The following is a 13,204-nucleotide window of genomic DNA, read 5'->3' on the forward strand; positions in this document are numbered from 1 at the left end:
CTGTTAAACTTTAAATCTCTAGAATTATATTTTCCTCGTTAATTAATATCAATAAAACAAATTTATTTAGCCGAGAATATTTCGGTTTCAAGTTCCATGAAAAAATATAGGTAAAAGTTCATTGACCACCGGGGGCCAATTAGCACTTCAGACAAGAGACGTCGATAATTGGCAGCGACAGCCAATACGTGAGGAACAGGTGTTAATCTTAGCATCAGGCTTGAATAAATTAATGAAGAGAAATGGAACAGTTCAAATATGAAATATGATTATAAATATTGAATAAAGGATCAAAATGATTCGTCGCAGTTATTATTTCATATCCTATAATCAGCCATCCTTAACATTCCAATGATTGGATTTCCAATGAAGTCTAATCTTAACTCTTTCAACCTAACTCATTATTTCTTATTTAAGATAAATTAAATAAAAATGCATCGCATATGAACTTTTAAATTATCCTAATGAATCTATGAATTTATCGTGCTGAAGGGGTTAAATCTGAGACGAGGAAAGGTCAATAGAGAATGTGGTCAGGACAAAAGGTGTCGGGGCAGGTATTAGAAACATTCGGGATATATCGATCAATAAACCGTTCCTGTTATTGTCCCGGCTTAAACAATGAATTGCAGTGATAATTCGCCAAGTGTGAGACAGGGGAGGCGAAGTGCAACGCTGACTCAAGCATCGCGGTATTCAGACGAGAAGGGTTCTCCGTCTCGTCGTTTCTAACCTCTTGTATGCTTACCGACATCATCCCCTACCAACACAGTATCGCATCATACACCATCTTCCATACATACATAGAATGATCGTTACCTGTATAGAATAGGTACGCGCAACCGTAAGCCTGGCTCAGCCACTTTCAGACACCTCAGAATTAACGCGGTGATTCCGAGTGCCCCAGGGAATTCTTTGCTTCCTCCTACCTACACCTCCTCTAACAGCTAACTGTTCTGTCGAAGCTTTATCGGTCTGTTGTGTTCGCCAATCGGAAACGATTTACGAATATTTTTCCGAGGAGGATCCGAGGTAGTTACACCTTCGATGAGAGTTATGGGAATTGCTTAGATAGAAAACTGTTAAAAATGGTCATTGAAATAGGTCCGTTTAACGCTTGAATGGCAAGGGAGGAGTTGGGTGGATTGGTACTTGAGTCGGATGGAATTTAAAAAAGAAAGACTTCCATTTATTAGGAAAATGATATCTAAGGGAATAAAATAAAATAAAATTTAATTAATGTGGTAGGTTGTGATAAACCTTAATTAAGCAGCCTTAAGTGCCATATTATTCCATCTTAGGACTTCTGCTGATATATAAATCGTTAATAATTTTTACCTGCAATATTACTATTTATTCATATTATTTTTAAGTACACGCAGTAATTCTTAATTTTATATAATTATAGCAAGTCAAGCAATGGCACTTGTCTTTGTCTTGAAATATTGAAAGGTACCTAATATGCTTGCATACTATATATTTTCGGCACACGAGAATTCGTATTTTCGGATAGCTTACACTTCTTTTTCTCTAACAGCCCCATTGAGAGTCGTTGCAGGAACTCGCAAAAGAAACACGAACTGATGGCTTCTGCTAATTTACCCTACCATTAATCACATTCGTCTGTTCCATTCTGCTGTCGCCAGTTTCGTGCACCACAACTGCTAGTAATTTTTCATTAAACCGCAAGAAAGAAGGGAAAGATACGCTTTTGGAATCTTTGCCGAATGCAGGAGGAGGGAATTGTGAAAGGTGCGAAGGGTGTACTTGTTGCCAAATTGCAATGCTATTAAATATCTATTTTACTAAGTATTCCTATGTATTCAAATTGTAGAGAAAATTAGGAAATTAGAAGTCTTAATTGAACCTGAAACTTTAATCATTTTGCTTACCTTGTAAATGTCTTATGGAATTTCTTCGACAACTTAAAATAATTATTCTGCTGTTTGTGTAATATTGAAAAAGGACACTTGGCGATCGTCGAAGTTACCTTAACTTGACTAATTACCAAGGATGGAGTTGTAGCTTGCAAACTGAGCTGAACAATCGTTACTCAACAAGATGTGGTTACTCGAAGTTTCACAGGATTCTGTCTTTGAGTATGCAAGTAGATGGCGAACTATGTAAATTTACATAACACCTATAAATAACTATTTAAATTTATAAATTAAAAAAATTGTTGAAATTAAAGGTGAGGGACTTCCTCGTAGAGAGAAATAAAATAAAACCAATAATACTGTTTCCTCTGAAAATTAATTAAGGGGATAATAAAAATTCTACAATTAGATGACACTTTTGTTTATAACAACTCGATGAAATATAATTGTAAATCGTGAAAATAATTCCATCGAGATTTTCGAAGCAGTGTGTATTTTATGTGGAACTGTCTTAGAAATTCCTTTCTTGTTTCCTCGTGTCTTAAGCTTCTCCGTCTAAAGGAAAGATGCTTTTCAGTGTAACCACGTTTTCAATACCTCAAGAAGTAAGGAGAAGCAAGGAACATAGGGAAAATCGAGAAAACGGGTGAATCCGAAGGAACGAAGTCCATTCAAATGGCTTCCAGCTTGAGAATTCTACACCAATCACCTCTGATTCGTTCGACTGCTACGAAGAATTTGAATACTGCCAGGCCTCTGTAGTCAAATAAGAACGAATAAAGAAAGTTCCTTCATAAATAGAAACCGTTAGTGATTTTCAGAAAGATTTGCCGATGGGAACTAAATATTTTACATAATAATACCTGTACTAAATTTCATGTATGTCTAAATTTCTAAGTTTCTAAAAATCCTAATTACCCTAATGATCATTGCCAATGTTACGTGTGAAATAAATAATTAAATCACCAATTTTGTGATCTCCAATTATTTTAGAATTGTAAGGTGTCCCATACCTCGTAGACGTAACAGTACATATTAAAAATTAAAAATTCATAAATATTAGCTGCTGTCTGATCATATCGAGCTACGTCTAGAAGCAGCGATTCTCTATATCGCTATTCAGCAACGTTCAATGCCATTATCAGCGTGAAGTGTCTTTGCATATTTCCGCTGAAAGTATTTCTTCGTTTCAGCAAGCAATTTTTTGCCGTGTACACAAGCTAGTACCCGCGTTCTTCCAACGTAATTCCAGAAAGTGGGCTGAGCTAAATGGATTGCAATGTCTTGCGGTCTTTTGCGCAGTTTAAAACGAATGAATGTGCCAGATGGATTTATGTGGAGTTTAAAAGCTGCTCTTTCCAAAGACCGCTAAATCTTGCTGTAGTAGCTACTGCTAAAGAAATAATCCTGTAAATAAAATGATAACGGCGCTTGCCACGTTATGGCTGATTTTATGAAACCCCTGGAAAATTTATTAGAACTCCCAATTCACTCTTTGAACACGAATGACCAGCCACCGTATCGTCGTAACACGAGAAACAAGCTATTTTTAAAAATACATTAAAGTTTTGTTTAAACGCGTTATATATATTAAAATTGATGGACCCGAGATTTTAATACGATTTAAAGGCAATTTTAAAAGTGACAACGCTAAAGGAAAATACTGATCGAGTGGCGGTATCCTCGGACCACCATCATTTCTCGCGTCTTAACGTCCGGCTGTATAACGAATGACTTCTCCGAAGAAGAAACACCGTAACTTTTCCTCGTCAACACGTAACTTCCGTCAAATTAGGATTTGTAATACATCCTGCGGGATGACGAAAAAGTTAGAAGCGTAGGTAATCAACGGTTTCTCGTACTTTATTAAACACTTTATTTTTCGTTTACGAAAGATCCTTTCTTTCATTTTCATAATTAATTAATTTATTTAATCAAAAAAATAAATAAACCTAATTATTCGTAATCTAAAAGTATTGTAACAATACTAAAAGAAAAATATTGTTAAACTTTGTTGTTTTCTGTAATTGTAAGAGGACGTGAGTTCTTAAGATTCTGGAGACAGTTTTCAAAGTGTTTGTCTGGTCTTCATCGTTAATGGTGTCATTAGCTGAACTCTCTCAAGGGATAGGAGTATAAGACAAGAATCCTAAATTTTTAATACGCTGTACTAAAATGTACAAAAGTTTGCACATTCAAAGGAACTGCAAGCTCATTTTTGTTTCTTCCATTACTAGAAACCTTTTCGTACGATAGTTTATTAAAAATAAAAGTTTGCGAAAAAAGATTTTTAATGACGTTGTGTTAGGAGAAACAGGTGAATCGGCGATTTACTTCCCTCCTGAACAATTTTCAGTTATTCTATGTATTCCCGACTGATGGATTTCCACGTGTGCTTCAGCAACATCAAAGGGATCGTTACGGCGAAAAGAAGGATGAAAGGAAGGAAGAAGTTACGGAGGAGGCCAAAGCCTTATACCATTTTGCGGGACAAAATCGTCCTCGAGGAGAAAAACGTTTAGGAAAGAGAGAAGATCGTTGGAACACGCAATATTCCATCTCGTAACCAGACCAATCCTCCTACGGATCTACTCAGACGTTTCTTTCCGGTGTCGTCGAATGATCGAAAAAGGGGAAGATCAACCGATAGTGATTTCAAGGAAGAGTAGCCAAAGATATTATTGCGGGATATTGGTCAGCTCTATAAAAATGAAAGAATAGTAAAACATCGCGTGATTGCAAGAAGTACAATTGTTGCGATTATTTTCTTTTTCAGCAAATTCGATTCCTCGTTCTATAATTTCAGAATTCCAAGATTCAAAAATTTCAAAATTCTAAGATATCAAAATTCCAAAATCCCAAGATCCTATGATCCCAAAATTTAAAGATTCCACTAACAATTATTGCAGTATATATAATCCTGATTTAAGGGTGATTTTTGATCCATTATCCACTATAGGAGGTTTAACCCAGGGATCATCATCCATAGAAGAATTATGGCCATCGTGGCATTATATCACAGTAAAAGTAGCTATCTGGACGATTCAACTACACGATGGCTTTTTGGTAAAAAATCCAAGGAATTAAGATTAATTCCCTAAATTAGAAGAGGATTACATTTTTCGTTAAAGTATTTGATAAAATACCAGGGATCTTTTTGGTCGGCTTTTTATTAAGTAAAGGCCTGAAGTTTGATGCAATAAAGGGACCACGTAATATCGGCAATCGAATCTTCGTGAATAGAGTGCAGAGATTTGTAACGGGATTTCCGTCCGACTGTCTCGTTCAATACGGATAAACCGCACACATTTTTCAAGCTGAATGAAGTCAAGCGGTGTCGAAAGAAGATTTTGAAAGGCCGATCAATCCGACAATACGCCCCTGAGGCCATGAAATCTACGTAAGACTCCATACAAGACGAAGGGTTGCGTTTTAGGTAAAGGAGGAAGCCCTTACCTCAATTGACGTTATGAAATATAATTTATAAGGCGATTTTCTTAAAATAGAAATTTTCTTCCAATTTTCGTAGGCTACCTTGTAAATAAAATTTAAAAGAAGAGGATTTATTTTGGCAATAACTGGGTTAAAAATTTGCAAAATTGTAATGGATTTAAAATTTTGAAATTTTTTGACATAATAAACGAAGGGCATAAAATGGGACCAGAGGCTGGCAGCATCCCTTATGAAGAAGAGTGGACATATCTTCGCAGATCATTGTAATTTCATTCTCGGTGATTTAAAAAGTTAAATTGGATTTCAACCCCTATGGATTTTTACTTACAGTACTTTGGTTGGTACCAGTGAAAACTTGCCGAGTTATTACCGTCATAATCTACCTTGCTGAAAGTAACTCGAGCTCTTTCTCTTAAGGAACGGGTTCAAATAAAAGGTTACAGATAGACACGTACATGTCGTAACCATTCGGAATGATCCTCGGAGGGTACATTTACATGCATTGCTAAAATGCTTTTTATCGCACTTTCTTTGAAAGTTCATTCGTCTGACGAGCATCCCTTTTATGGCACACTTTTCGGTGAACGAGCTTTCATTCAAAAAAAAAAAAAAAAAAAAGAACCATGCACTCTGACAACGTATTTTCTGCATTTTTTTTGTCAGCATCGCTGAAAGCTCACACGTATAATTTGAGAAACGTTTTTTTCATAACGCGACTGAATAATGAATGGAAACAGCGATGGGGGACTAAATTACTTCTGATTAATTTCCGTGTCTCTTCCATTCATAATTATCTAGCTTTTCATTTGCGACCTAGTTTGGTATTTTTGCTTTTTTAAATTCTTCTAAAGAATATCCTCAACGCTTCCTCTTTTTCATTATTTCAGCTAGATTCATAGAGAATCAAATAACTGATTGTACGAAAGGAAAATATTTTTATTTTTATTAAAAAATACATATGGACTGGTCTTCCCCCACAATTTTAAAAGTTACACAAATGACATCGAGTGTGTTCAATATACCTACCGTGAAAAATCTAAACAAAAGCTTGGAAACAGAGGAGGAAAAGGTGGCCTTTGATGTCGATTCTTTCAATCATTTATTTCTATTCACAGTCAATAAATTAACATTTGTCGTTGGAAACCATACGAGAACTGAGAGGCGATAAGAATTACGGATTCGTTACCTCTATAAAAAACCGCAATTAATTAATAAATACAAAATCAGTTTATAAAAAGGTTTTAGCAACTCACGTTGACGCGATTGCATATCTTCTAGTCCTGTTATTATTATTTTTTTAATTATTATCCCCTTACTTTTTTTTTTATTTACAATTATGTATCGCATTAAACTTTGCAAGAAAAAATGGACTAGACCGCTAAGTAAACGCTTAATCATTTTTTTATATTTTGTATTTTCACTATCAGCGATTCAGACGCCTTCGTACTTCTCCTCGAGATGGCCACTTCCGGTAAACGGATCGTCCATTTCCCACGCACGGACATACATATTTAATAAACCTCTTTACCATCAGACGTCTTTTTTCCCTCAAATTACTTATTTCGATTATGATTCACTGTACCTACTCTCATAAATGAATTTGATCTTTTTTTTATTATTATTTTTTTTTTACATTAAATGCTATATGCTTCAACTAATACGATCATTTGTATTGCGTCTATTCGTACTCTCACCACAAAATTCCTTACTAATTAACACCTTCATTCGCTCTCTCTTAATTTTTAATCTTCTTTCTCTTGATTCAATCTCTAAGCATAATATTTCTCTCAATGGAACGGATAAACTATAGCATTATAGTAATTCGTGTTTATGAAGTAATAAACATTTCATCATGCGAATGTACTTTGCAAAGAAACGTGTCAAACTTTTCGATAACCCGTTTAATTGCAACGTAAAACTGAAAAATTGAATTAGGTACATGGGGTGTTAATAAATTATTAATTAGTACGGTGGGTGCTGGGTCAAACATGACTTATTAATCAAATTTTCTTTTGTACACATCTTCAGGCATTTATTTTATTATCTATTGTATTTTTTTTATTATTATAGTGTCATGTAAGACATATGTAAGGTTAAGTCTTAATTGATCCAGCATTAGTCGTACAAGGGGTAATTAAAATGAAAATTTCAAGCTAATAGAATCCTTGAAAATTCAAAAATAAAAATTTGCAAATTTCTTATTTAACGATGTTAAAAGATTTCTATTTGTATGTATGAGTACCATTAACCCTTTATTAATTAACAATTTGTTAACACCCTTTATAATATTAGATTGGCAATTAAATTGACAATTATAGAATCCTTGCAGTAATTTTTTGATCCCGTTGCAATAAAATTTTTAAATAAAATGCATAAAAAGATTGCAAATTCAGCTGTCAATCTAATAAACGAACCATTATTATAAAAGCAGCATGTTCAAAATTATTTCAACTAAAAATCATGGATGAAATTTCTTTTTTTTTCTTTTTATACTTCTATAAAATTTCTATATATAATCAATACTTTATTCGTCGGCTGTGAAACTACTTGTAAATTGATAGTAATGAAGAAGATAAACATGCATGTTAAATTCTATAAGATCTCTAACATTTACTTGTCAGTCTCCGGCTGTCCTCCTTAATAATCAAATTGTTTCTTAAACATTTTTACGTATATTTTATTTACAGTATTGAGATATATAGAGATTTTGATAATTGTATCCATGGTACATGTAAGTCTTTAATCTGTTTCATTTCTGATCTCGTTCAATCCATTATTCGTCCATCATTTTACACTATACAAAAGATGTACATAAGATCCAACGATTTGATATATAACATATTTATATTTATATATATATATATATTTATAGTCTAAAGTTTTGGCAAAGATTGGGTCAATATAAAACATCGTTATGTTTCTATGAGTGCTGTATATACATACGAAAACTTTGTAACTTTCAACGTTTCATCCGGTATGGTTTCAATATACACATGTACAGGTAACCATCATGTCGAAGAACTAAGTTGCATCGATGATGGGGATTGTCGATTGTGTACTAACAATATTAAATATTTATGTGAAAAAAAAAGAAGGGGAAAAGCGATTCTTGTTGAGTGCATAAGGATTTTTATTATTTTTCTTGGCTATGTCTCAGGTGGAGCAGGTGAGATTAGGGGAGGAAGATCTAACTTGACTTGACTTTCGGACGGGACAAATTATTATTTTCTACAATTTTGGAAAAAATTGTATACGTTCACAGAAGGGTGGTAAATTCGCCTATGATGCTAATTTAAAAAAATTAAAATTGGGGTTCTCTCCATGGTCCGCCGTCCGAAAGTTAAAGAGTGGTGTCTATGATTTCAAATTAATAAGAAATAGAATAATTATTGAATGGTCTCGATGTCACTCAAATTAATTGCTTTTGATTTTGATACCTAATCAATTGAATATCTACATTATTTATTTTTACGGACTTCGAACACGTATCTTTTTTTCACTTCTCCATTATACATATTTATTTATTTATATGCAATCTACGACTTAACTAAATCGTTCGCCACATAAATCCCTCTCGTATTATCGGAGTAAATTATAGCTAAACGTAGCAAAAACATACAAGAGTAAAAAAATGAATTATTTCTCCTCGTCGAGAGAAAAGTATCAGTAGCGTTGGCAGTCTTTAGTCTACGAATTACTGGTCTAAAAATCAGCCATCTTGGAGAACGATCGGACAGCTGATCAAGTCTTGTATCAAATTAAATTGACGGTTCAACGAGTCTTTTTTCCCCAATTATTTTCGTTAAACGTCTTTTGCAATAAACCACGAACGTGATTGTATTTTCGTTAATTGTTAATCTATTTACACGTTATGCAGGCGTATATACTACCTTATCACATATTATTATTATCATTAATTACACGAGCGTTGAAAACGATAGACGAGATCATGAAATGACCGTGATTTACATTTTCCTTTTTTCTCTTCAATGGAATTCTTTCAATTCGTACACAGTACAAAAGTCGAGAAACTTTGCTTACATCCTCGTTAAAACTGCTTAAAAAAAGAAAAAAAAAAAATTGTATTCTTTTTCTTTGTACCTCTTTTACCGCGATTCGTAAAAAATTCAGGACAAGAATAATGAAGTACAAGACCGATTTCAGATGAGAGAAATGAAGTTGGAATTCTCGCTAAAGAACAGGTAGCAGCATACTTTTGGTTATAGACTAACGAGGAGAAAGAATCGTTAAGGCAACAAAGGATGGCAAGGCACCTCGTTATATTCCTTTTGATTCCACGTACTTTAAGATGCCATTCTTTTTCTTGCATCTGATGAAACGATAAACAAAAGCAATCTTACATTCTGTCTACAAAGTATTCACAATTTGGAACATTTCATACATTCAAGCATGAATATTAATTACTGCAAAAATACCAAGTTTAATTAATTCATAAATGTTTATTGCTTTCGTTTTATTTGACTCCTGAATGATATCCTACGTTACCCCTTGCTGCAAAGAATTTCGATCGTTGTCCTGGTACGAAATACCTAACCCATCGTCAGTCCAACCGGACTCGGTGTCGAAGGATCAAAAGAAAATTCAAGATACTTACGATCAAAGTAGAAGATTAACGAAAAGAGGATGGAACGCAAAGGAAAGGGTTGCCGAGATTTTCCTGAATTTCGTTAAGCACGTCACTGGTATCGTTTCTCACTGGTAACTAGCATCGCTGCTCTGACTCTTATTAGCTGGCTGAGAGGTCGGCGACGCCTTCGTGAAATTACCAAAGTTCTTAGCAGGTGAATCAGAGGCGACGTTCGCAAGAACTTTGTCTCTTAGCGGAGGTGCCGAGCTGATACTCGATGAACTGACACCGGAATCGCTGGATTTCTCGCTGAGGCAACTTCTCTGACCGAGACCGGTTACCGTGCCGCTACCTTCGAGGCCAAGGTCGTTACTTCCGACCACGTACTTTACCATACCGCCGACTTTTTGTCCACTTTCACAGGTATCCTCGATCACCACTGTCTCGCCAAAGTTGCCCCTCTTCGCGATGAACCGAACGTTCCCTCCGCGGAGCAACGGGGATTTGTCGAATTGACCTTCCTTCTGACCGGGAACGACGTTGTAACTGATGGGTATGTTCGGATGGAAGTCGTCTTTGTTATCGGAACCTTGGCTACCATCGGTGTTGACACCGGTCACGTTTTTCGCCGGCGCCGCTACGTCCAGGTTGTTCTCCCTGGACACTTTGGTGGCCGTTGAAGATTCTGGGCTCACGGTCCGTCGACCAGTGAGATTCTTGTGGGCGTCGTAACATCCAGAATCCCGTGGGAACTGGCGACGATTAAACGGTGAACAATGGCCGGATGTCTGGCCAGATGTTAACACCAGTCGATTCACCTCGTCGCCCTCCGAGCTTGACGCTAAGTCACCCTCGCTTCCGGCTGTTGGACAGAACAGATACTCACTTTATAATTTGGGATTCTTAATATTTCAGAAATTCTCTTTATTGCCGCCTGATTGCTATCGGATTAATCCTGATGTTAATAAGAGGAACCCATTTCTATCGTATCCGTTGCGATATTACAAAATTGTTTCATCTCGTAGAAGATAAATGATTTGGCGATAATTTTTCATTCGACTCGCATAGACAATTTCCTAGGATAAAGTGTAATACGTTTCAATGCAAAAACAACTTACATTGAAGATCATGTAATAGTTGCACAGCGGTGAGTATCTTGGCACGATGTTCCGGCTGATGTATGCGCAGATAATCAAGATCCGAGGGCTCTATTTCCCTGAAGAGCTCGAGATCTTCGTACCCGTTCAATACGAAAACAGGAATGTGTTCCTGAGAAGATATATTACATTCGTTTTTGTATTATACCTTTGCTAACGTGACCTAATTTAATCTTTGCATGCCTGTCACTCGAACAAAAATCCATTAAGCAACGACATTTGTATTAAATTATTTTAAATATTCTTCAAGTGCAGTTACGTACAAAATCTTGATAAATCCATTAGCCTTTATAGAAAACCAAATAGACGCCATTAAAAAAAAAAAGATACCGACAAATAAGTAAAGAATCGGAAGAGTAAGATAGAAGGGAAAAGGTACAGGAAGAAAGTGTCGATAAAAAAAAAAAGAGGAACTCAACACGATCCATGGAATTGCGTCGGATTGTAGGCGGTATAAAAGGGGTACGCAGGACAAGATGGTGGTGGGTATATGGTTGAAAAGGAAGAGGTCCAGCAAATAAAGAAACATATAAAAGCAAGTTCTTCCCTGCTTTGCATTCGAAGCGATGCAAATGCGAATCGGTTTGTTCGAGCCGTGGCAAGATATTGCTCTCTACCTGAAGATTCATTCTCTGCAAGAGCTCTTGAACGGAACCAGGCTTCTGCCTGTATCTCTGGCCCCACTTTCCCCGCCCTTCGGGTTCACCGCGCCTTGGAACTCTGTCGTTCAGTATCTCGACGTTTATGAACTTGAAGTGGCCTATCCTGTTGTGCAAGACACCCTTCCACAGACCGCTTTTGTTCATTTGCACCACGTCGATGATGTCTCCCTTCTGTAACAAAAGCCGCGTTTGCAATTTGCCCGAACCTTTACGCGTGAAAAATTCCTCGACAACTTCTTCCACTTTGTAATTTGAAAAATTGATCCACGAGTCTTCAGCCTTTCTCTTTATACCGAGCCAATCGGGTCTTGTTGCATTAAGAACTTTCGAAGAAAGAAGAAACGAACGTTCAAACCTTCCTAGGTATCTTTTTATTTATTAACAAGAAATGTGTAGTTAATTAGGCATCTTTGGGTCGAACGTTTATATGGGATTTTTGTTAAAGGACGATTAAAAATATCGCGTCTAACCTTGAATTTCAACGCCTCCTTATCGTAAGGACTAGGCGTATAGTCTACCAGAGCTCTAGCTCTGCACAGCACAGGACCAATGGAGCTCGGACTGACAGCATCCCTATCTTCGCAAGATATCGAACTGTGATTGCTTCCCGCACGCACAAGTGCTTGTGTGCTAGAACCACTGCCGCTGGGGAGGCTCTCGACGCTGCTGGCGCTACATGGAAACGCCTCTGAGGAGGTGCGATCCTGGCGGAGCCTCGAAATCTTGCGTTGCACATCGTGCCTCAAGTTTCTTGCCCTGCCTGCAATTCCCGCCCTATTTTCGCCCTCGAGTAGAGCGCTAGCTTCCGACTGAAAATGTCAACACCGCGTTAAATTTATCGTTTCCCGTTGTTCCTCGATCGATGCAAAGGTGATCGATAAAGTATTTATACAAAAGGAAACTGGAACCTTTCTCTGTAATTCGAAATATTGTTCGGTGAAGATTCAAGGACATGCAACGATTATACGTAAGGCACGACCGTGGAAGATTCACAGAGGAGCCGATGAACCTCATCTTCGAGGCTGCGTGACGTCATTGTCGACTTGTCGGTGGTGTACTCGCACGTGTTGTGATTGTATAACTCGTGATAATGTACATAAGCGTCTACTTTTGCGTTTGGTGTGTACATTCTCAACGAAACGTTACTATACAGTACGATCCAGCAAAGTAGACAGTTTTATTCGATCGACGCCAACTAACGACCAAAGCTTGCATGCATTTGGCTCTAACGGTATTTTACACATTGATTTGGGTATCGTTGAATTGGTTCGAAGTTTAGATTCACTCATGTAAAAAATCATCGAAGGAAAACGAGTGGGAACGTTATGGATTTTTCAGATGAGTGAAGATAACCACCAATAGTATTAAAAGATTACTTACCCCACCAGATAGACAAGATAATTAATCAAAAAGAAAGAAAAAAGTGTTTTAAATCTAAGTGCACGCGGATTTTCTAAAAGTCGACAT

The 13,204-nt window shown here is 36.5% G+C and overlaps 1 protein-coding gene and 1 long non-coding RNA gene across 8 annotated transcripts in view; one reads left to right on the forward strand and one right to left on the reverse strand.

Moving 5' to 3' along the window:
• The first annotated feature begins 5,203 nt into the window (after window positions 1-5,203).
• Window positions 5,204-5,951, forward strand: LOC117601880 (uncharacterized). The gene is made up of 2 exons (XR_004580820.2): window positions 5,204-5,313; window positions 5,407-5,951. It is a non-coding gene; the product is annotated as an uncharacterized LOC117601880 (long non-coding RNA).
• Window positions 5,952-6,036: 85 nt separating this feature from the next.
• LOC117602592 (uncharacterized) overlaps window positions 6,037-13,204 on the reverse strand; it is a 172,596-nt gene continuing 165,428 nt past the window's right edge. For 4 of the 7 annotated variants that reach the window (XM_034320807.2, XM_034320804.2, XM_076691913.1 and 1 more), the window contains 4 exons: window positions 12,208-12,546; window positions 11,693-11,908; window positions 11,037-11,187; window positions 6,038-10,780 (listed from right to left, as the gene is read on the reverse strand). In XM_034320807.2, the coding sequence (XP_034176698.2) occupies window positions 10,044-10,780; window positions 11,037-11,187; window positions 11,693-11,908; window positions 12,208-12,546 (1,443 nt within the window). In that variant the 3' untranslated portion in view covers window positions 6,038-10,043. Of the gene's footprint in view, window positions 10,781-11,036; window positions 11,188-11,692; window positions 11,909-12,207; window positions 12,547-13,204 lie in introns of all 7 variants that reach the window. The other 3 variants (XM_076691911.1, XM_034320806.2, XM_034320808.2) reach the window with 2 other exon arrangements.

The sequence above is a fragment of the Osmia lignaria genome, chromosome 13 (assembly GCF_051020975.1).
Source record: "Osmia lignaria lignaria isolate PbOS001 chromosome 13, iyOsmLign1, whole genome shotgun sequence".
In the NCBI taxonomy this organism is placed as follows: domain Eukaryota; kingdom Metazoa; phylum Arthropoda; class Insecta; order Hymenoptera; family Megachilidae; genus Osmia; species Osmia lignaria.